This window comes from Cupressus sempervirens, chromosome 7, assembly GCF_028749045.1.
Source record: "Cupressus sempervirens isolate cs-2001-9-10 chromosome 7, ASM2874904v1, whole genome shotgun sequence".
NCBI lineage: Eukaryota > Viridiplantae > Streptophyta > Pinopsida > Cupressales > Cupressaceae > Cupressus > Cupressus sempervirens.
Window position 1 is genome coordinate 922,294,942 of NC_143124.1, and position 26,378 is coordinate 922,321,319.

The 26,378-nt window shown below is 32.6% G+C and overlaps 1 protein-coding gene across 1 annotated transcript; it reads right to left on the reverse strand.

The window, feature by feature from the left end:
- Nucleotides 1-12,384: 12,384 nt before the first annotated feature.
- On the reverse strand, nt 12,385-16,970 carry LOC149550559 (cytochrome P450 90D2-like). Its single transcript, XM_089795116.1, has 9 exons — nt 16,707-16,970; nt 15,553-15,877; nt 14,928-15,080; nt 14,589-14,843; nt 13,894-13,983; nt 13,393-13,471; nt 13,113-13,219; nt 12,855-12,973; nt 12,385-12,721 (listed from the first exon to the last, which is right to left on the reverse strand). The coding sequence occupies exons 1-9, from the start codon at nt 16,910-16,912 to the stop codon at nt 12,631-12,633; spliced, it is 1,425 nt and encodes a 474-aa protein (XP_089651242.1). The 5' UTR covers nt 16,913-16,970; the 3' UTR covers nt 12,385-12,630.
- Nucleotides 16,971-26,378: the final 9,408 nt, after the last annotated feature.

Genomic DNA, 26,378 nt, shown 5'->3' on the forward strand with positions numbered 1-26,378 from the left:
AGGATTGTGTGGAACCTTTAGTGAATTTGGTTGTGGGGTAGCAAATCTGAGGATTTGACCTACAACTTATAGAGGATTACAATCTTGTAGGAACTTGATTTGTAAAGATGGTTTAAGGTAGAGGAAATGTTGATAATACAATATTGGATATATTATGGAAAATTGTAGCAAGATTAGATGTTGTGGAAATAACCTAGAGGAAAAGAGCACATCTTGATGATGTAAGTGATGATGAAGCAGTAGCACCAAACCCTAATTTAGAACCTGAAGAAGACCAAGATGAAGTAAGGTTGTTGAGAGTGGTGTCTCAGGCCCAATTGTAGAAGTTGTTCCTTATGATGGAAAATTGGATACCAATGTTATGCTAGATTGGATCTCCAAAATGGAAAATTTCTTTGAGTATGAAAATACTGCTGATAATAGGATGGTGAAGATTCTAGTTATAGGATTGAAAGGACATACCTCACTATGGTGGGAGCATTTGCAAACTAATAGACAAAGAAGAGGAAAGGAAAAGATTAGAACTTGGGTGAAAATGGTGAACAAGGTAAAGAACAAATTCCATTCTACTAGTTACCAACTTAGCTTCTTGAGAAAGATGCAGAATTTAAGACAAAAAGACATGATTGTGAAGTAGTATACTAAGGAATTCTATAGGTTCGACATCAGATTTGGACATGTGGATGATGATGTTGAGAAAATTGCAAGGTATATAAATGGATTGAGATCTGAAATTCAAGATGAAATAAGTTTTGTGAGATTGGAAAGTGGAGAAGAAGCATACCAATATGCCTTGAAAGCTGAGGAGATCTTGACAAAGAAATATGAACAAAGACAAAGAGATAGAGGTGGTAGATTCCAGAGAGGCAGAGCTAGATCTTATGGAGAAGGTGGCAGATCTGACAATTATGTGCAAGATAAGGACAAATCTGAGTGGGAAAATGATGACAAAGGCAAGACTGAGTGAAAGGTGGTGATTCTTACTAAGGAGATACTAGTTCTTACCAAGAAGAGGTAATTCTTATTCTAGAGGTAGATTTTGTGGTAATTATTTAAGATGTGGTAAAGAAGGGCATAGATCCTTTGAATGTAGATATTCTGAAAGTGAGTGAGGTAATAGAAATACTGTGATTCAAGGAGACAGTGAGGGTTCACCAAGTGGATCGGAGGCTAGAGAAAATTTGATAGTGAGAAGAACCTTATTTAATAAGGGAAGTGATGAGGAACCTATCCTAAGGAGAAGTCTTTTCAAAACTAGATGTAAGATGGTTGGAAATTATTGCTAGGTAGTCATTTACTATGGAAGTTCTACAAATTTGTCATCAAAAGAGTTGGTTACATAGTTGTGGTTCCAGAGGCTGAAGCATCCTAAACCCTACCATGTTTCATGGATCAAAGATGAGCATAAGATATTGGTAAGTGAACAATGTATAGTGAAGTTCAAGATTGGACATTACTTTGATGAAGTTCTATGTGATATTATGCCTATGGATTTTTGTCATATTTTATTGGGTAGAACTTGGCAATATGATAGATATGCTATACATGATGGAAGATTGAATCAATATACTCTTTGGGTGAATGGAAAAAAGCAAATATTGTTTCCTTTAATTGAAATTCCAAATGAGGTCAATTATACTGCTATGAAAATTTGCATTTTCAATGGGAAATTTTTTTAAAAAGAAATGGAAAGGAACCAAGTTTTTTTTTGCTATAATTCCTAGAGGACCGAGTTTTGGTAGTAACGACCAAGTGATAGTAGAAGTTGGTAATGACCGAGTAACAATAGAAGTTGGTAAAAGTTGAGTACCAATAGAAATTGAAAATTTGTTGAATGAATACAAGGATATTTTTGCAAAAGATATTCCTAATGGTTTACCACTAGTAAGGAGTATAAGTCATTGTATGGATCTAATTCCTAGAGCTATTATGTCAAATAAAGCACTATATAGATTGACACCTACAAAGAATGAAGAACATAACAAACAAGTGCATCAGTTATTGCAAAAAGGTTTGATCAGAGAAATTTTGAGTCCATGTGTTGTACCTATTGTATTGGCACCTAAGAAGAATGGAGAATGGAGAATGTGTATTGATTCCAAAGCTATTAACAAGATCACAATGAAATATATGTTTCCTATGCCGAGGATGGATGACATAATGGATTATTTAAGTGGAGCAAATTATTTTACAAAGATTTATTTGAAGAATGGTTATCATCATATTAGAATTAGAGAAGGTGATGAATGAAAGACTGCTTTCAAGACAAAAGATGGTTTGTATGAATGGTTGGTTATGCCTTTTGGTTTGACTAATACACCTAATACTTTCATGAAGCTATTGAATGAAGTTCTGAAAATATTCCTAGGTAAGTTTGTGATTGTTTATTTGGATGACATTTTGATATTCAGTAAGACTAAGGAAGAACATCTTGAGCATGTTAGACAAGTATTGTAGAGATTGAAAGAGGAGAAGTTGATGATTAATTTGAAGAAGTGTTCTTTTATGCAAAAGAAGATTGTGTATTTGGGATTTTTTATTTCAGCTAAGATAGATCTTGAGAAGGTAAAAGCAATTTTGGAGTGGCCTACACCTAAGAATGTGGGTGAGGTAGGATTATTTCATGGTTTGGCTAGTTTTTACAAGAAGATTAAAAGAAATTTTAGTATTGTTTGTAATCCTATGACTCAGAAAATGAGAGGAGATAAAAAGGAATTCGAGTGGACACATGGAGTTGATAACAATTTTGAGACTTTGAAACAAATGATTACTAAGTTACCTATATTGGCTTTACCTAATTTCAATAAGGTATTTCAAGTTGAATGTGATGCTAGTGGTAGTGTAATAGGAGTTGTATCGAGTCAAGAAGGTAAACGTGTTGCTTTCTTTAGTAAGAAGTTGAATGATGCTAAAAGGAAGTATTATGTGTATGATCAAGAATTTTATGCTATTGTTCAAGCCTTGAAGAAGTGGAGACATTGTTTAATTCCTAAGGATTTTTTGTTGTATACTGATCATAAAGCTTTACAATACTTTGGAAGTCAACATAAATTAAATCAGAGACATATGAAGTGGGTTGAGTACTTACAAAGTTTCACATTTGTTATAAAGCATAAGAGTGGAGTTACTAATAGAGTTGTTGATACATTGAGAAGAAGATGTTCTTTGTTGACTAAAATGAAGATTGAATTTCTTGGTTTTGATGACATGAAAGAGTTGTATGATACTGACACTGATTTTTCTGAGGTGTGGAGAGAGTCCAGAGCACCAAATCTAACAAACCACATAAGTAAGTATGATGAATATTTCATTCAAGAAGGTATGTTGTTCAAAGGAACTTAGTTGTGTATCCCTAGAAGTTCCATGAGAATTAATTTGATTTAAGGAAAAGCATAGTGGAGGATTGGCTGGACATTTTGGAATTGATAAGACATTGAGTTTGTTGAAGGATAAGTATTACTAGCCACAATTGTATAAGGATGTTCAGAAATTTGTGAAGAGTTCTGGAGTTTGTCAAGTTACAAAAGGAGTAAGTCAAATTACTGATTTGTATACACCTATTATTGTTCTTGAGAAACCTTGGAGTGACATTAGCATGGATTTTGTTCTGGGATTGCCTAAGACAGTAAAGGGGTATGATTCTATATTTGTTGTTGAGGATATATTTTCTAAGATGGCTCATTTCATACCTTTTAAGAAGACATCAGATGTTGAGCATGTTGCTAAACTTTTCTTTAAGGAGATTGTGTGATTGCATGGATTACCAAGAGGTATTATTTCTGACAGAGATAGTAAGTTTGTTGGTTATTTTTGAAAGACTTTGTGGAAGAAGATGGGTACTAAGTTAAAGTTTAGTTCTACATTCCATTTGTAGATAGAGGTTGTGAATAGAAGCTTGGGTAATTTGTTGAAATGTTTAGTTGGAGATAAGCCAAGTAATTGGGAAATAGTGTTGGCACAAGCTGAGTTTATAATAATAATGTGATAAGAGTACAGGGAAAACACCTTTTGAGATTGTTACTGAAATACAGTCTTTGAGGGATATTGCTGGTGAAGAGAAGAGAAGTGTTGCAGGGGAACAATTTGTTGATTTTATGGAGTCTTTGCATAAGGAAGTGAAGTTGAGGTTGGAACAAAGTAATCAAAAGTATAAGGAGAATGCTGATAAGTCTAGAAGACTTCATGATTTTGAAAATTGTGATCAGGAGATGGTTCATTTTTAAAAAGGAAGATTTCTTGTTGGAACATACAATAAGCTGAAGATGAAGAATTTTGGACCTTGCAAGATCTTGAAGAAGTTTGACAATGGTAATGCTTATGAAGTTGAGTTACCTGATGACATGGATATATCTTCTATATTCAATGTTGTTGATTTATACAAATATCATGAGTTAGAAGATGAAGTGGAGGTGTCAGATGATTATCCCAAGAAGAAGATTAAAGAAGTTGAACAAATACTAGAGCAAAGAGATGGTAAGAGCATGAGAGAAAAGAACTACTATGAGTATTTTGTGAAATGGAAAAACAAACCTAGTGAAGATGCTACATAGATTTCTTAGTCTAAGTTGGATCTAGCTCAGGTTGTAACACTTACATGATTCAGGAGAATTGTTTCTTTCTACCTTGGTTGTCTAATTTAGGAGCATCCTAGGTTGCACTACTACCCTACATGTTTTCATTTTTCCTTGTTCTACTGAGTTGCAATGTCTTACATTGTCGAGTTCTTAGTGGGTGTTGAGCATTAGAGGATGTCGAGCTTTCTAGTTGATGTTGAAATCATTGTTGCTACCAAGTGATCTTTGGCTATCAATTCATCCTTTGGTTGTCGAGTTCGTGTGGTTGTCAAGTGATCTTTGGTTGTCAAGTTGTCTGTGTGTGGTTTCCTATTGGGGCCAACCTTTGCATTTAATTTAGTGTTTGATATATGTTGCAAGCTAACTTCTAGCTTAGCCTTGCATTTGATATAAGAGTTTATTTAGTTGTATTTGCAATAGACTCACTTGTGGTCGTGCATGTATTTAAGAGATCTTGGTTAGAATCTTTATAAAAAAAAAAAAATAGAGAGTGAGTAAGAAGCAAAATGTGAAGTTGGATCATCGAAGATTGTAATTAAATTATATCTGGTCATAACCCATAAGGCCTCATAGTTGGGCACGTAATAGATCTTTGAATGCATATATGAATGAAATTTTTTACTTCCTTTATCTCCGGAGTTGTTTTTTTTTTTTTTTTTCCACTGTGTTGACTATGTGCAAGTGGTAGGATATCTAGGTGTGCCTTTGGCCCTCGTTATTCCATCCCTACCTGCATCAAAAACTAAAATGTCTCTAAAACTAGAGAGCGGGTGACCAACCTCTAAATCTCACCAAATCCCTCTATAAAGGCCTCCAGCCCATTACCCAACAAATTTCCTTAATGGAAAAATACTTCAAGTCCTTTTCTCTTACACACTTTTCTCCCTCATAAATGTGAGGTGAACAAGTGTCGAGAAAAAGAATGGACTTGATCTCTTCCCATTTTTTCCACTTATAAAATGTGTTAGTTTTGAAGGGTCATATATGTGATTTGAACACTCAAATGGTCAAAACGTAACCCCTAACCCTTGGTACACCTATTAGATTAGCTAATTTTGACCTAAAAAACCACCTAGAGTCACTTTTGACCCTTCTAAAGTTCACTTAAAGTCAACATATGAGTTCAACATGATTTATGACCTCACACAGTGCTATGTAATCAAGAGGGTTCCTTGGGTATCCTATTAGGTCCTACTCTAGGTTAGGTTGCTCTTTTCCAAACCATATTATAATCACATATCCATAATACAAGCGTCAAGTGACACTACAAAATGCACTTCAAAAATACATGTGGCATGTACATCACATAATACAATTTATTCTAATAAATATCATTCACATTACATTTATATTTATAAAATATGATACAATGAGGTATTAATCTCTTCATTAGATTAAATCTCATCTCACTATTTTGCATAGGTTCAAACTTGGCTCTCTGATTAAATTTCATGGTTAATTTCTTGCACACTAAAGGAAAACATGAGTAGTTGACAAAAATTGTAAATATATAATTAATACTATATGGTTTAAACCAATATTAACATATATACTCCATATTCCAACAATCTTTTACTTTTGAAGAAACATTCCTACCACAATTATAATATAGTGTACTTGCAAATTTTAATTCATGTGTTAATGCATTGACATAAATTCTAATTTTAAAAGGTCTAATTCATATGTCAGTTCCAATCCAACCATAACTCAACTTTAATGTATATGCAATATTCTAATCATTGTATACTATCTAACTAACATCAATCTCCACTTTAACACATAGTTCACCTATTCCAATATACATAAGTCTCAACAAATACAATTAACATTAGAACCCTACATCTCTTGTAACCCTAGTCACACTTCAATATAACATGTACATCCCATTTCCATTTTCATAATCATTCTATCAAGAACCCATTCACTCCTTCATAATAATTAGCAGGTAAAAGCACAGATCTATGTCACCATTTGTGATATAAAAACCTGTTTTGGTCAAATCTCATTTCTCTAGTAAAATTCAATTTTTTTCAAAAAATAAAAATAACCTTTTATAGATCTCAAATTCAATATCATCATTATATAAATTTTTGAGTGTTTTTATTAGTTATAGTATGTTATAATCTCAAAATATTATAAGTCAATATTTCAACATTTCAGAATATGCTCCCTCAAAAAAGGAAAAAAATAGTAAATCATATCAAAAAAATAAAATATTTATATTTATCACTAGAGGAGAGAATTCTCTTCACAAATATGTAATTTTTTTTCAAGAAGGTATAGATTTGATAGGGAAGTTTTGACAGGAGGAAAAAACTGTTGGATTTTGACAAGGTCAAACTTGAGTACTTATAACAAAAAAAATATATATCAAAAATAATTATTTCTTTTTTTGTTCACTAGCTATACATGTCATCTATAAAATATTTTTAAATCAGAACAAAAAAAGATGATTTACACATACTTCTTTGACAAGAACTACACCCTATATTTTTTACAGTTAAAAAAGGGACTTCAAAATAAAATAAAATGAATAAATTCTTACTCAAAAAAATTATAAAAATTATAGGCATACAATTCATCCAATTCTACACATTTCATCAATTTACATCATCTTCATATTTTAAACACAAATACCATTTTTTTTGTCATTAATGATGAACTGTCACATTCTGATATCACGTTTCTTTATAAAAGGTGACACAGGTTTGTGCTTTTACCCTAGCCAAATCAATTAAATATAATGTAATAATGAGATAATCCAATTAGCCTCATACAATGAGTTAATAGTAAGATAAGGCACATAACCATAAAAATCACTTTAGTTAACTAATCAAAATCATATGTATAAATATGTTGGCATAGATTCAATAACATCCATAACATAAACAACATCACACCTTATGCTTTAATTCCCTATCAATGCATTCTAAATCCATGAATAATTGATATAGTAATTTAACCACTCTCAACATAATATCCTCTTACCACTACCTACAAAATAAGCCATTTCTAACCTTGAGCACTTCTCATCCTAATATGCAACTTGTCTATAATTTCCTAGTGATTCTTTCATGCTTGAGAAACTATATGCATATTATATTGTATGAAAATACACATCATTTTGGAAATTCAGCATTTCGTTTCCATTTCTACATTATCAATTCATAACTCGCATGATGGAATAAATTAACACCTTCCTAAAGAAACTCCCTCATGAAATTTCATGTACTTATAATTGACTTTTAACCATTTAACATCCAATTTCCATCATGATCACTTCTCATTATATAATACAGCTTCAATTTTTATCTTCTAATAATTTTTTGTAAAGATAGTTATTCAATTACATCACCAAATTAAACACTTAAGCTAAGTATTCATAATGTGTACATATTAATAGGAGGAGGTCATCATTTAAGCATATCTCATTTGAGTTAAATTCACTCACAATGATTCTTATCTCATCACCATATATACCAAATCAAAATTTCATGAAATAATTCCTCATGAATCACTATAGAGATGAGTATAAGGAGAAATTAATTTAGTCACATAATGTCAAGTTAGTCTCTAATATCCTCCCAAAATATAATTTAGTATGAACAACTCAATGAAATTCAATACTCCTATTGTATCATCATAATATTTACCATATAAACTAACAAACCATAATACATGAAATAATGTCTCATAACATCTACTTCATAAGTACAAGAATTATCATAACAATAATATCAAGACCTAGTCAATTAGAGACTAAATCCATAATGCACCTAATAGGAGGTCTATCATGAAAGTAAGTGAAGTAAAATAACAATTTTATTTGTTTTTCTATTTGGGAGGGGGGGCTTACCAAACACTAGAAAGAGGAAAAAAAACCAATTGAAATAAGGAAATTAAGAATCCTCTAACCCCTTTTAGCCATTATTCTTAAAATGCATAATCATTAGATCACCGCAAAGAGAAAGATATATGGTGTGTGTATGATTCTTATCAAATCTAGTAAGAAACTATAGAAATGTACTCAATTAAAAATTATATCTCACTCTTCTAACCCATTATGTTCTCCTGGGAGACATATATGAAGGGTTTATTTTTAATCAAATGCATGAGAGGAGAGATCTTACACTATATAATACTATCTTATATGAAGAATTAGATATTTGGTAGATTTATACAAGTTATCGCGATTTAGAAAAATTCCTATAGAGTTATACACTAGCATCTAAAAATGAGGTGAATCTATTACCCAAAGGAGGAGAAGACATTGATCTTAAATTATAAATATTCAAATTTATCAAACAAATAACTAGGAGTGAAGGTAGAAGTAGCAGTGAAAGATTTAGATAAAGAAGAAGAACTAGGACCACATATTGAAGTTAGAAGTAGAGAAGAAGTAGGTTCAAAACAAATAAAGGTAGGAGGACTAAGAGTAGGAGATAATGAAATTAAAAGTAAAGATAGGAATAGAAGATTAGTTGTATTCCAAGTTGACTGCAGCTAGAAGCAGGACCTACAAGATGGAAGTTATAATTTTTCGTATAAATAATAGTCAAGTTTAAATATATAATTGGTGATCAGATATACTCACCTTGGTCTAATAGAGTCATGAGTTTAGGAGAATTTGTGTTTTAAATTAATATTATTCATAGGCCAAAGTCAAATGTTGAACCTAATAATAGAACTAGGCATATCCTTAGGGTTTAGAAAAACTATAATTTTTGGAACCAACACCATCAACTCTCCTTCACTATTTCTTTGGGATGAATGGAACTAGCATAAGAAAATTCTACATTCTTTCATTCTCATCCTCCTGCTCCTCTCATACAAAATAATTTTGGATAACATAGAGCTCTTACTAGACTTTTGGATTCATGGTCCCTCTCTCTTCTTTTCATACTCTTATAGCTATGCTAGTGGGATAAATCATTGAGTATTTTCTTATCTTTTATTTGTGCTCTTTCTTTTCTCAAGTAACCACTTGAGCTTTTCCTATAGCTTTTTCAACATGATGCTTAAGATTGAGATTTTTTTTTGAGTGAGGTCTCTTCAGCTAGTTGACTTGGAATCGTAGTAAGCTTTAGGATTTTGTTGTTCTTTTATGTATCCTTGAAAATGAATGTAATAGTTAATATTCTTGGTTTGGGAGCTTTTTTCCTTCAGCTTAGTGATATTTAATCTCCTTTTAGTTTTCCCAAAATCTTTACCTCTTTCTCTTTTCTTCTTCTACTTTATTGTGTGCATGAGGTGGACTCATGCTTCCAATAAAGTGGGGACTACATATATCATTTGAAAAAGTAAGAACACTTATTTGGTATTAATTTTAGCCCCATTTTAATATACATTATGGGTTCCCACATTGATTTCATGCTCTTTTAACACTTATTGGACCTTAAAATTATTATTTAAGTCCTATATTGATTTAATTTCTTTAAAAACTCAAGGTTACCCTTATTTATAAGTGTGCTTCTCTATTTCACCTTCAATCAAATAATTCCTTTCATTTATTGGACCCTATCTTACCATTTATGACATGTATTTTCTCTCTAAACCCAAAAATAAGTTGTTAGATCAAATTCCATGCCCTCTGACTTTCTTGGACCCAAAATCAACACTTGGGTCATAATTGGTGGGTATAAGATGACTTTGGTGATATTTACTTGGGTACAATATTTTTTTGGTGATATGTGCCCTAACTTTTGTATCCAAATTTGAATTGGGTTCCTAACTCAATTATTCATATGAGGATTATGATTTATAGTTGTCTCACCTAAGTGTTAGCCCCTGAAATGATGGATTAAGTATATAAACATCCTATCTATCCTCATTTTGGTTGACATTCATGATCTAAAACTTTTCAATCAAGTTTTATAAAGAATTTGAGTGTTCTCAAGGTCTTCAAGTATCAAATTATTGAAGTCTTCAAGGAAATATTTTTCTTCTTCTTCTTCTTCTTCTTCACCAAGCATTATAGTATAACTACAACATGCATCACCTATGGCTTACCTTTCATGATTTACTTTTGAGTTTTTACAGAGTTTAAAGCTATTACATTAACATTTGTGGTTACATCCAAAGAGCCATTGCACCATCAAGTCATGCAATAATTCACAATTCAAATCTAGTTTCTATTTCATGCTTCCTTATGTGATTTCATTTTTTTTTTAAGGTTGATTCCTAAAGATGGGTTTCACTGAGGAAAAACCCTATAGCCAACCTTCTTTCCCATTTTTTTGTGTATGCTATACAATTCTTGGGAAAGTTTAGAGAAGATTGGGAGTAGATGAAGCATCCATACAAGTTTTAAAACCAAAACTCAAGGTATAGGGCAAGTTTGGTAGTCTATAATAGGGTAAAATACAAATTTGGCAATCTATACTTGGGTATAGGGTAAGTTTAGCAATATCTACCCTTTGTATCTAGTTCAAATGCATTTTGGTGATAGTTTAGATCTTTAGGATCTCAAATTTGTAGATACAAGTGTCACCAAGACCCTACTATTAGAAAATTAAATCTCCAATAGCATAATTTTTATTGCATGATTATTTTTTAATCAATTTCACACATACAATTGTGAATCATAAGTACTCAATAATATTTGATCTTTTATAAATGAATTTTTAAAAAATGAAAGATTGATAATTTTGAACAGTCTTTTTACATTCAAAATTTTCTCCTATTTTTTTATATACTTAACATGTCATTACATTTTTTTTAAAAAAATTGCAATATAAATATTAAATAATAAATAAATATTAAATAAATCTTGTTGAATTAATTTATGAACTTGGTCTAGTTATTATTTTTAGATTTATAATTTATTTTACTTTAAAAGTATTTGAAATATTTTTTTAAAATAACTATATATGTAACATTCCTAAAAAAATATTTTGTTAAAATGATTAATTTCTATACTTATGACTTAAATTATGTGAGATACTTTTTTTATCAATATTTAGATGAGAGAAATGACTAAGAGGATTATGTATGATCTCAATAGTCAAAAGTATCTCACGCAATAGTTTAATCTAGAAGTGCAAAAACTAAGATTATGGACCATGAAAATTATGAGCCTTAAAAAAATAAGTGTTGATGTTGTTGTTGTCACCCATTTAAAATGTCTACAAGACACTTAATTTTAATTTTCTTTTATAGAAAAAGATATTAGAAATTTAAGTTAAAAAATATTAAAAAATTTAAAGTAAATGTTTTGTTATCTATTTCTAATATATTTTATATTTATTTTTATATTGAAAGATCATATTATCTTACTAATAAAAATATTATTTTTTAAAAATAAAAAAAAATTGAAAAATATTCATTACTCCAAATCTTTGTAAATTTTATTAACAAGCATTATCAAAATTATGTTAGAATCATTACCTTATATAATACTTTAAAAGTATAACATTTTAAATAGCTCCAAAACCTATTCAATAGATATCAACCACCAAATCACAATGATTTATAACAGAACAAGTGCCACCTAAGTACTTGCCTTCAATAGTATTAGTTATAATTTTATATGTAAATTTAGTTGTAATTAAATTATATAAGTGGAATAAATTTTTTTTCACAATATCACTAATTAATAAAAAATGAATGGAATAGGACACAACTAATAATTAAAGTTTTAATTGGTATAATAGTAACTCATTTAATAACTAGTAACATGAGTAATCCAAAAAAAAGGCGCAATAGTACTTGGCCTACCAGAAAGTACTAATAACAACTAGTAAATCTAAAAATTAAACAAATACAAAAGATAGTCAAGAAAGCAATTTGAAAACTCCAAGAACCAGATATATATGAGGAACTGAACCCATTATTTGATTATTTTCATGACGATTACAATTTTTTTTTCAAAGGGTAATTATACAAGAGCCTGTATATAAGAGATAGGGTGATTTGTTTTCAGTTAAAAATAACTGTTTAACATTTATTTCTTTAGCACTTAACTTCCTAACTTTTAATGTGTTTCATATATATCTACTTAGAACATAAACACAGCCTTTGTATAAGTTACAATGCTACAGGCCACTTGTAGAGTTTCTCAGCATTGAAGAGCTTTTACAGTTATGGGCAACTTATTCTTAAAACTTATATGAGGGAAATTGATTATCTCATCATCATGGTGAATCCATCTGCACATAAGAAAAACTAAGAATAAATCTCATGACTATTACTTTGAATACTAATACCATAATAATTATCCCAATTTTGAAAAAAGTAATATATGTATAATCAGAAATATGAAGGAATGGGTTTGATTTGTACGTGAACTGGGTTACTAAATAGTGAAGAAAAATAGCGACTTCAAGTTTTGCCAATTCTTGGCCTGCACATATTCTAGGCCCCCCTCCAAAAGGTGTATAATACATGCTTGGTATCTTTTTCTGCCAGAAAAACAGTCAATTTCAGTATAGATTAATTAACATATAAAGTTTATTGAGTAATCTAACTTTAAAGACATGAATTAGATTAGTTAATTCCAGTATATTTTCTATTGAATATGGGTATGAAGAATTAACATACTTCCCAACGCCAAGGATTGAATGTGAGAGGGTCTGGATAAACAGACTCATCAAGATGCACATTTCTAAAGAAGGGAAATGCAAGCCACCCTTTGGGGAAAAAGTATCCTGTCAAAACATTTGAACTCTTTTAGTTCATATTTGTCCAGATGAAGAAATAATTATATAAAATTTAACATAGTTTTCTAACTAGTAAATTTGTACGCCAAAGATCATAAACACTTAGAAAGTTCTTTAAACAATTCACATGAAGAAACAATTGTGTGCAAATAGTCACTCACCATTAAACTCCACTTCCTGTACAACCACTCTATTCACACCAGATACAGGATTTACAAGGCGTAACGTCTCATTAATAACCTGTGTACAATATTAATCCCAATGTACACTTTTACTCTCGCATCAACATCTACTATATATGTTTCCATGCATTCGTTTATATATATATGAATTTGAATATCTAAATGAAAGAAGTTGAATATTCAATGATCTTTATCTATTAATGTTCTTTAATTTCTTCAGACTTTATAAATAAGAGTAATTATTATTTTTTATAATATAGACATATTAGAAAAGATACGAAAATGAGTCTTCTCTATTTTTCAAAATTTTCAAAACTTTTCGCCTAGATTTTTGTAGTGCATAGTAGAATGAATATCATTTGTAAACTTTTATAAAAAAATTTAGGTACTTTCAAATGTCTTTACCATCATCTCTATATTAATTCGTAAAAAAAAAAAAAATTATGAATATAAAATCATTACATATAAAACCAAATTTACCTGGTGAGTAAAGGTCATATGATTAGTATAATCATTCCATGTCAAAGGTTCTCCTTGCTCTTTCATTCTTTTGATGGCACAATGTTCTTCCTACATTTTTAGTAATATAATATTAATATTCATCTATACACTATCTATTTAAATATAATAACATTAAAATAAAAGTAGATAAAATGTATAAATTAAATTTACCAAAGTTTAGTTTAAAATATTTAAGACAGTTCTTAATTATTTGATATAAATATGATTAAGTGACAATAAATCATTTTTTATTAATAATTATATTTAAAAATTACTCAATAAGATAATAAGATATTGCATATTGTAAAAATAATCAGAAATAAAAATTAAAAATTAAAAGTTCTAAAGTACTCTTTTATATTCAATCTGATTCTCTATTCATAAAGACAAATACATATAGAAAGAGAGACTATTACAATATAAATAAATTTATTAAGATAATACACTATTTTATTTTATTTTCAATCAAAATTTAATTTAATATCATAAAAGTCACTCAAAAAAGATTATTCTTAATTTTTTTAAGCATATTAAAAATATTTTTGACTTGTCATCTATTTCAAATATTATGCAAAATGAAATTCTATTTCTACAATAAAATTCATATCTTGTTCTAAGATATTTTTAGTGAAAACATTAAATGAAATATGAAAAGTAGGTAGGATACCAATTACCCTTAATTGATCCAAAGCTTTTGGACATTCATATATATATTTGACAGCACACATCATGATTGAGGGAGAAGGTCTCTCTCCTGCTCCAAACAGATTCATTATATTGTTGTAGATGATGGGGTCTGGAATCTTTTCTCCATTTTGATCACCATCAGCCAAAAAGGCATCGAGAATATCTAATATCTGTTCCGAGTTTGGTTTTCTTCTTTTTTCCTCAACGATCCTTTTCATAACTTTCACACAATTCTCCTTGCACTGCAAACCATCAAACAACTAAATTATTGATGATATATTTCAATATACATTACACTAGACTTGAAAATGAGACCATCTTCTTACTTTCAATGATCTATAATAGGAAGTTCCAGGGATTTTGATTGGTATGGAAATGATCCCCTCAATGAATTTTCGATACTCCATCATTAGATATGTACTGGTCTCTTCCCCTGGCTTAATCCCAAGTAGATATTTTGCAATGATGTTGAAGGCCATCTGCAATAAGTTATCACAAATACAAATCTTATTAATTTTGGAGCATGTGATTGTAAAGTAGACATAAAATTGGTCAGCACAGAAATCTCTTAGAATGGGAAACAAATTAAGCTTTAAATGTCAGAAATCAAGTCTAATTAGAAAGCTTACGATGACTGTTCATGAAAAAGTTTTAAAATATTGCTTTTAGATTAAATTGTGGATCGAATTTTGAAAAAAGTAAGTGAATTTTGATTAATTAACACTTTTAGTCTAAAGATTAACATTTACTCAGATTTTTACATCAATATTTCATATCATACATCACAATCTATGATGTTGATAATAGATTATAGAATATACAAAAATATATATATATTGATACAAAAATCTTGTACACGATTAAATTTAAAAATAACTACATCTTAATATTAAGAATTGTAAAAATCTCTCATTATTGAATATAAATAAAATCTAAAACCCAAAATCTGACCGTTTTGCACTCGTTCTCAACATACACAATTTGCCCCTCCCATTTGCTGAGGGTTGTCTTGATAACATGCTCAACATCGGCCATGACAAACTCCTTAAGCTTTGTAGTGTTAATGAAGCTCAAAACCACATTATGAATCCTCTTGTGCAGCTGCCCTTTACAGCTGACAATGGCTCCTTCCCCAAACAGATCTCGCAATGACCTCGGATAGTTGCTCACAAAATATTTGCCTTCATTCTGCAATATGAATTTGTTCACTTCTGGATCTATGGACATCACCGTGGGGTACCCCATGTGATGTGTAGTAAAAACTGGCTGTCCATATCTGCAACAATCCATTTAAATATAAATGTTTAGTAATGGACGGCTTAAATATCACATACTAAGACTATAAGAATAAGAACATGGGAATAGGAATATATATTTTGCAATTGTTATTCTAGAATAGAAATTAAGAATATGTATTCCTATCTTTGTTTGGTTCAGTCAGAATTTGATGGCATATTCTAATTCCACCTATTTAGGTAGAATTGCAAATCCTCATTTTTTACCCAAAATTGAAATACATATTCCTATTCACAATTCTGATTTGGTGCACCCAAACGAAGAATTTGAAATTTTAAAAATTGACATATGCCTATTCCACTCATATTCCTGCTGCCAAACAGACTCTAGAAGTATTAATACATTTTGAATCATAAATCATCATCACAATCTTACTCTTTCTTAAATTCTATTTTCATTTTTATGATAGATTATACTTGATAAAACAAATTATATACAATTATATTCAAAACCCATACTAAAATAGACTTTCTTATAAGCTTATATATATAAAGTGACACCCATTTCTATGAAAAAAATTATAGAAATGTTCAGCTTGTATTGATGATATCAGTTTCTACATAGAAATTATAGTAAATGTTTTTAGTGTATTAATTTGGAGTTTTTTAATCAATATTTTAGATTATACATGTGATCTGGTTAACTCCTTTATATCATTCTGATAATAGATCACAAAATATAAATATAAATAATAATAATAAAAACTTCAACACAATCTATTTTTATTTTTTTTACAATATGTTGAATTTAGAAATTAAAAAATGTTATATCTACATAAACCCAAAATCAGCTAAGGATGAGTAACATACTTGGTCTTTCTTTTCTCAGCATAAACATGGGGTGTTTTGGATCTGCTATCCCTAACAAATTGGTGTGTTTCACCAATAAGAGGCAATCCAAAGCTTCCAGGGGGAGCACGTTTAGGCCTGTTTAACTGGCCTGCCCACCACATAGCCAACCATAAACATCCCAATATTCCTCCAACTACTGCTACCAAAATCTCCAAAATAGCCATTGTAGTTCTTTAAGTTTTGCAGAGAAGCAATTAATATGCAAATACAAAGTGTTGCATTGCATTATATAGTGTAGCTAAACCAACTAATAATATAGAAGGTGGAAATTTTAATGGCCCAGAGTTTGCCACCGGAGCTCACAAAAGAGCGAGGACCCATTCATTGAAAACCATCTCCACATTCGTCAAGATCATCCTGATTTTCGCTACCTATCTTTTGCTATCTGTTTCCTATTCGACCAAAATTGTGATAGGAACCATAAACTTTGAAAAACAAGGGTCTGTGTAGGTAAAGGTGACATTTTCTGAGAAATTGTTGTGGACGTGATTTGATTTGTTTCACTAATCTAGTATGGATTTTATAATCTAGTCATTATGGTTCTTGAAATTTTGAAGACAATAAAAGAATATGCATATATATGAAGCCTTGTCTTTCATTATATGATGTAGTCAAGTCAATTAGTAGGTATATTATCAAATATGAATTCACATTATATGATGTAGTCAAGTCAATTAGTAGGTAGAAAGTATTGGTGAATTCTTAATTTATAATTAGGAGTCATATTATCAAATATGAAATCAGATTAATATTTTTTTATGTTTAAAAAAATAACTAAAAAGATGTAAGATTTTAAGAAACACATTTTGGATAGTTACATAGTAATGACAGTTTTAAAGTTACAATTATTGATATGATAGTATTTAAAATATTTCACATTGAATCAGAAGTGCAGGTACTATCAAAATATTCAACAATTACTATCACAAGGTAGTATCTATAGAAAATATATAAAGGGAGTTTGAAAACAATACTGTGTCCTCTACTATTAGAAACAAAATTGCTAGATTTTCTCCCAAATAAAATCCAATACAGATGGATAAATCTATAGTTTGACAATAATGAGCCAGTTAAGTATTTAGTCTTCCTTTTGTCTGCATAAATCTGAAATTTTGTGTCTAGTATTCCTAATAAATTTTAGTGTTTTACCAATTACAAGCAATTCAAAACTTTAAGCTGTGTAAATGATTTGTTCAGAATTGATTAAAGAATCGATTAATGATTTAAAAATGTTAAATAATCAAAATTGATTAATTCTTTTTTAAATTTATTAAAATATTAATTTAAATAAATTATTTAAGTGTGCCCACCTAGAACACAGCCAGCTGCGAAGAAAAACCTAAATTCCTGCAACTACTGCGCCCAAAATCTGCAAAACAGCTATTATTCTTCTTAAAGAATTTGCAGAGAAGCAATGAATATGCACGTTCAAAGTATTGTATGCACTATATAATGTACCTAACCCAACTATTCTTGAATGGGATGTACCAGCTAATTTGACATACAAACCAGAAAAATATGAAATAATTTAGTTGGCGTTGGTGGAATAGAATTTGCCACGAGGATATCACATTCATTCTAGATATTCTTTCAAGCTCAACTTAAATAGTTTGACTGTAATGAATGTCTGACTATTATTGTAATATCTATAATGAGAAGAACTATAACTAAAACTGAAACACCGCCTGTGTAGGTAGAGGTAATATTGTCTGAGAAAGATGTGTGTGGATGATTTTTAATTTGGCCTAACATCCTTGAGAGACCCAAATGATTAGCTAATTCAGATTGGACTGGAATGTTTAATAATGATGTAACAATTTTTGTGTCTTCCTAATTTTATTTTTTTCCTGATGAATACTCTTTTTTTATTAATAAACAATATATTAAGTTACAATTCACAAAAACGGATCAGGGATACAACATCACCCCGTGAAAGTTCACATGGTCAAAGCTGAAATTAACATCTATTCATAAAAAAAACATATAAGAAACAACCATAAGAAGCAACCCTTAGGCAATTAAAGCAGTACCAATTAAGGGGGGTGGTTCATCCTGATCGTGAAATCCCCAGTTATCCCTCAGATTGGTAAGCTGGCTGGGAACAATCCATCCATCTGTAGCATCATCAGGGGCTTGGTCAACATCCTTTGTATTAGGTCGCAGAGGTGTGGTGGCCTATTCCAAGTGAAAGTGTCACTTTCCATAAACAACTAGCCAAGCACCAGGAAGGGGAGCCACCGATCCTGGTGACCAACCTGTGCCACCATGAGGCAAAGAAGCCAAGTGGTGATGCCAACCACCATTGCCACTGTGAGAAGCCTGCAAACATGGCGTATGAAGTGCTACACCCTCAACAGCAGCTCTTGGGCGGTGTGGTATCAATCGAAGCATCAGGAGGCACTCTGGCAACCATACAAGGGGCATTACCCCAATGATTGAGAAGCTCTTGAAAGGTGGGCCACCTCCAGAGCCACTTTATTGGCTTGCACTTGGATCTACATCATTACATTATTACAAATGCACACTTTAGTGTACATAGCAACATTTATGTCAACAAAACTGTTAGTGAAAAGAAAAACATTTCTATCTTTCCACAGAGTGAACAAAATCTCCATCCTAAAAGTATGTCAAATCTAGGTAAATTTTCTAGGGAACCTGGGGTAATCACACAAAATAACCATATGCCAAGAAAAGGGTTCAGGCTGAAACGGCTTAAAGAAATCATGAATCCAGTGCCAATAATTCTGAGCACATCTACAGAACCAAAAAATATGCAAGAAAGACTCTACTAGCCCACAAAATGGACACTGAGGATCTAGAACCCCAATATGCTTAAGCCGAAGCCCAAGGGGAAGATCTTGAAAAGCTAGATACCAAGCAAAATGGGCAATCTTAGGTTCTGTAATGGCACTCCAAATAGTATCGAAGCGCTTTCTCCACTGAGAAAGGGAAGACTACAAATGCTAGCATTGATTGAGTGTATCCACCATCTGCAAATGGGGAGAATGTAAGGAAACTTGGCAATAAAAAATATAACCGTTTCCACATAACCCATAATAAATCTAAAATAAACACGGAATTAAAATTCACATGCAAGAGAATAGACAACATACCCACAAAATTGTGACACAAGATATACCTTGGGAAACCCTCATTGAGGGAAAAACCCAGCCTCCAAAAGCATCCATCATCATGTATTATTCAGCAAAAATACCATTGCCATACAACCATGGAAGCCTTCATGGCCATAGCCACAACCGAGCAAACTATGTGAACAAGCATGAATCCACACATCCCATGCCATGCTTTCAACCTTCACAAATGCTCCCTTGGCTAACCTGTCAAGCCTTGTCCTGCTTGACTCTTGCCTTTTGTCTTCTCCTTGTCACTCTCTCTCTTTCTACAACAACTACCCTTGTGGCTGCTTATATAGTAGCAAGTCCCACAAAACCACCAAGTGGTATTACATAAACCATGTGCTACCTAACCCACTGACCCCACATTTAATATTGGGCATTTAATTCTTTTCCCCCAATATTAAATAATTATATGAAATATTATCACAATGTTACAATACAACTCATCAAGAATATTCCATGAGAATCTTTACATGTTGCACGTCCATCTAGGTACAACATTACATAATAAAATAACAATATTATGCAATGTGTGCAACACCCATTATCTCAACAATCTCCCACTTGTTGTATACATTGCATAGGGTCAATCTGTAGCCACATAAATGAACAAGGGAACATCCCCTCCCAGCACATCCACCATCATGGATCAAAATACACCAAGTGCTCCATCCTGGTACCTGCAACAAAATCAAAGTATCAGCATCTCAAACATGAATGATCTCACCTCCTATTATGCCACTCCCACTAGACATACATAGAAGCCATCCAAAGAGAAAACCACCCAACCTGTCGCATTAGAAGATCATAAAATCCTGTACCAACTGAAATTCCAAGCACAAAAAACCTGATCCAAAGGTAATCGCATCTATCCATAGTTGTCAAAATATCCATAGCTGAAATAGCACCCACAGCAAAGTGCCAAACCCATCCAACTATCCATACCTCAAAGGTATAACAAGTGAATCTCATATCACCGACATATCCAATCTATAACCTGCAATCACAAGCCTCAAGAGCAATACCTGCCACATATATACCAAGAAGCTCCCACTGTAAAAGATAATGTCAAATCTATAACCAATCCACTCAACACATCTCAAAAAAGTGAATCCATGTAGTATCAAGGACATCCACAATACATCTAATAACCTGCAAGAACAGTTCTCATAACAAGTCTCCAATAGTCTCCCAAATTCTCCACAACCAATAGAGGAAAGAGATAAAGTAATAACCATGTCATCTCTCACATGACATATATGAGCACAAACTAGTGATCACAATCTCTAACCAATCTCAAATTCAATGTAAGTAAAATTGAACATCCAGGAAGATAACCAAGACTGGAGAAATCATGCAAATCTTAACCTGTATCATGTCCTTCTACACACACCTCTAGATGTAAATTGTGCAAGTATGATCTCCTCCATAAAACCCCAACAAGAAGCCTCAACAACACCCAAACCATACCATATAACTCATCATGGATGTAAGCCTCTCACAAGAAGATCAAACTCAATAAAACCATTCCTAAACCAAGGAATAACCATTCCTAATCCAAGGAATATGCCCAATATAAAACCATCTCCCAAACTCAACCAGCATAACAACATATGCACATGGAGATAACCAATGCTAAACCATCTCTCAAATGAACCCTCTAGAACTAACTCATGTACCATAGCTCAAGATCCATATCCATGAAAGACAAGCATAAATATAATGCAACTGAGAGAAAATAATGGGCTATACCTCTCAAGTAGCAAACTGCTGAGTAGACCAAGAGTGGGGAATGAGAATGCTCATCAAGATACCCAAGTCTTCAACCAAGACTCATCTAAGAACAATCTCCTCTCAAGTCCATATCAGGTGACTGCCCCTCGGACTTCCTTCTGAAACCATCAACCGTTCCAACAAATACTTCTCTAATCCAAGAGAAATCAGCATCACCACCGTCTCTAAGTATCCATGAGCACCTGTAACCAATCAATCCATGCCAACTCCAAATGCAACATAGCAATATCATGAAGTATCCAGCTTATGATCAGTGTACTCAATACCAAGAAACTAAACCAAGATCAATGTCAAAGTTCCAACCATGGCCTCAGGAACATAAACATGACAACATGATCTTACCATCTCAACTAAAAAGATAACATGCTCCATATGAACACACTATAACATGTCACAACTCTAAACGCGTATCAAGAGTATACCATGACATAATAATGAAACCATCCTCATACTAAGGATAACATGTCAAATAAAAGCATAAATCACACCTTTTCCAAGAAATCTATGAGTCTTCAAGATGCAACCTTCTCCATACACCATGAAAAAAACCATCTCCACATACCAGGAAGAACCATCTCCATACACCATGAAGATAAACAAGAACTCCATGAGTCCTCAAGATCTAACCATCTTCATACACCATGAAGATAACAAGTGCACCATGCAAATGTCAAAGATGCTTCTGCAGCAACAGGATCTAAGACAAACCTCCAACATCTGCAAACACTCAATAAATATATCAATGCCAACAACTCTCACTCAACTATGGTACCAAATCACCTATGGCATCATAAAATCCATCCTCTCCAAATCAAGAAGATATAAACCAAACTAGGAACTAATCCTGCACTGTCACCCCATCACTGTCACAAGCTCCCACTAAACCATGTATCCAAGCTATCCATGACATAATGATGAAAAACCATCTTCTAACCATGAGAATCAACCAAGGCATCAAACCATCAAATAACTCAAAGTGCACATCATGAGCTCCTCAAAAAAAACTAATTAATCATGATCCTCAACTAAGAAGATATACCACCATAACTGAATCAAAAAATCCAAGCTAATGAACATCAAGGATGTACCTGTATAACCAATCATGTCATGCCAAAATCCATGGCACCATGATCACATCCGTGAACTGAGCATCTGGCTCTCAATATGTCCAACCTGTCAGCATAAAATAGTCAACCACAATCCTCCACCATGATTGTACCTGGTAACAACATCTTATCCCTTCTACATGAAAAAATCAGTAAATCATGTGACTTAGGGCATAGACAACCCAAATCCAAGCCACCAATCTGAATATGCATCAATAATGAAAGATCAATGGGCAAAGACAACCCATAACCAAGCCATAAATGCAACCTATAAGTATAGACCACTTACAACACTGCACAACTTGTAGACCCAACAAGTCATCATGCATATCCACTGATAACCATATCATCATGAGACCAAACTGAAATATGAACTAAGTATACAATTACATCAAATCTTAAATTTCCAATGCCATAAACTCACAATGTTACCATAGTCAAAATATATCTATAAGCTGTTCAGATAAATATATCTCCAAATAAATCATGCCAAACCTGCACCAAATTTGAACCTATGTATAGAGCTCTCCAAAAGCTTTTCATTGACTACTCGAAGTCCAAAATCCGACTCCGTATGCCCAAGTTATGCCTTAATCCATGCTCAAAATAAAGAACATCTAACTTTAGGGCTCTTAAAACCTGACAAAATCTGAAAATCATAGAACCAAACTTATGCCATCTTGTAGTGCTCTGAATTAGCTTTCCAACGCCTATAAGAACTCTGAAATCTGATATTCTGAGAGAAAGTTATGGCCATTTTACTAAGACAGTCTTTTTACCATTTTCTGTACGATTTTTCATTTTTTATTTTTTTTCAGTGACGAAAATTTTGAAGGGATTAAATTTGACGGCCATCATGGGCTGAAACCAAAAAACTCTTTCATTTCCTCTGAACATGGCCAAACTAGGGCATATTATATATCAAAATTTATGGAAATGTTGACCCGGATCCAATGGTGAGGTCTATTTTTCCCCAGGAGGTCATTTATACATGCTACCCCCCAAAACCCTCATTTAAATGAAACATCCGAAAAAATATTTTTTTTCCAACAATTTCACATGCCCAAATCTTTTAACATCCCATCATAAAAACAAATCCAAAACCCTCAGATCTGCAATAATTATTCATATATCTTGCCCTTTCTTTTATCCTCTCATGCACTCTCATAGATTCAATCTAGGGTTACAATAATAAAACCATAGCTCTGATACCACTTGTAAGGAAACTTGGCAATAAAGAATATAACCGTTTCCACATAACCCATAATAAATCTAAAATAAACATGGAATTAAAATCCACATGCAAGAGAATAGACAACATACCCACAAAATTGTGACACAAGATATACCCTGGGAAACTCTCATTGAGGGAAAAACCCAGCCTCCAAAAGCATCCATCATCATGTATTATTCAGCAAAAATACCATTGCCATACAACCATGGAAGCCTTCATGGCCATAGCCACAACCGAGCAAACTATGTGAACAAGCATGAATCCACACATCCCATGCCATGCTTTCAACCTTCACAAATGCTCCCTTGGCTAACCTGTCAAGCCTTGTCCTGCTTGACTCTTGCCTTTTGTCTTCTCCTTGTCACTCTCTCTCTTTCTACAACAACTACCCTTGTGGCTGCTTATATAGTAGCAAGTCCCACAAAACCACCAAGTGGTATTACATAAACCATGTGCTACCTAACCCACTGACCCCACATTTAATATTGGGCATTTAATTCTTTTCCCCCAATATTAAATAATTACATGAAATATTATCACAATGTTACAATACAACTCATCAAGAATATTCCATGAGAATCTTTACATGTTGCACGTCCATCTAGGTACAACATTACATAATAAAATAACAATATTATGCAATGTGTGCAACACCCATTATCTCAACAGAAAAAGTCATCGATATCCCAAACTTGGCTTGTAGCTAGTGAAGGAAGTGGTAGGATACCATTTGCACTCAATCCATCAAGGTCTAGCAGACTAAATACCCACCTTATGAATTAAGTGACCTGGAATTGCAAAAAGCAACAAGTCAAAAGTTTGTTGATATGAGCAAGCAAGACGGAACTAGACTTGCATATCTTCCCAAGATCTGAGACTCATGGAGACCCGAGAGAAATGGTCTTTGGGAGTCTTGATGCCACATTTGAAAAAACACAGAGCACTAGCACCTTGAGTCTTGACTAGAGGAATACCCTAGATGGCTAACAGAGGAGACCACCAAATGTTTTGTTGGTTCAAAGAGAGCCCATCAAAAAATTGATCACAAGACCAGCGAAGTCAAGGTTTGACAGCTTTCCATATGCTCTTATAACAAAAGAGCCATGTATGCACACAGGTTCTCGCATTTTGAGAAAGGTTTGAAAGATAATCCCCTTCCATGCAAGTTTGTTAATAGGAAACTCAGAGGAAATGCAATATCGAACTAGAATCTTCCAAGCTTCATCTCCAATGAAGGCATGAATAATCCATTTCGTACAAACAGCAAGGCTTTTCTTCTATGTGGAGAGAAGGCTAAGGCCTCTAGACTCTTTGGGGAGACAACAAAAATCCCAAGCAACTTTGTGAAAGCCATGATGGTTAGAACCAAAAGCCCAAAGAAAATCATAGAGCAATTGCTCTAAATTATGATAGGAGGCTTTGGAAGGAGCCCAATAGGAAGAATAATAGGCATGAGTAGCTAGAAGAACTTTAGAGAAAATTTTGAATTTTCCCACAAGAGAAAGAGGTTTTGTATGCCAATATTCCAACTTCTTTGCAATCTTGACAAGCACGGTGTTCCATAGATCAACTGGCAAAGCTTAAAAGGAAAAAGGAATGCCCAGAAAGTGGAAAATATCCCCATTCATAACCCATTTCAATTCAAACTAGTTAAGCCAAGGTGGAGCTAGCGAAAAAGACTGGTGATAACAGAGTGTTTTATGCCATTCAATAGCAGAGCAAGAGGCTTGACAAAAGTGTCAAGGCAATTCAAGGCATTAGTGATGTTTTCTTCATCCTCCAAAAGAGTGAGAAATGAATCATCATCAAAATGACCACTGACCAACTGGGAAGAGGAATCTAGCAAGGAAATGCCTCGAACCAAACTTAAAGAGACGAAATGGGCTAGCAAGTAACCAAACCCTTCAGTAGTTCAAGAACATATAAAGTCAAAGCTAGAGGGCAACCTTGCCTGATAGAACAAAAGACCCCAAAGGCTTCAGATTGGGAGCTATTGATAGTAATACAAGCATTAGCATCTCTAAAAAGCATCTCCACAGACTAAAGAAAATTGGGATCAAAACCAAGAGCTTGGAGCATAGCCAAAATGAAAGACCATTCAATCTAGTCATAGGCTTTAGCAAAACCATTTTTTTTAAAAATAGATGGTTGATTGGACTTGTGAGCCCACTCCATGCCTTCCCAGACAACAATGATGTTGTCAATAATATCCCTAGCTTTGATAAAGCTAGTTTTCTTTGGCCACACAATTAAAGCAAGGAGATGGCGAATTATAAGAGAAATTGCCTTAGAAATGATCTTATAGGACACATTGAGCAGGGTAATGGGCCGCCAATTAAAAATATCCTCAAGATCAATA

What these genes read in the sequence shown, in the direction of transcription:
- LOC149550559 (XM_089795116.1), bottom strand. Translation starts at nt 16,912, where the DNA reads ATGGCTATTTTGGAGATTTTGGTAGCAGTAGTTGGAGGAATATTGGGA. An exon ending in AAGCTTTGGATCAATTAAGG is followed by an intron (nt 13,984 to 14,588) that starts GTAATTGGTATC and finishes CTAAAAATGTAG; the next exon opens with GAAGAACATTGTGCCATCAA. An exon ending in ACAGGAAGTGGAGTTTAATG is followed by an intron (nt 13,220 to 13,392) that starts GTGAGTGACTAT and finishes ATGTTTTGACAG; the next exon opens with GATACTTTTTCCCCAAAGGG.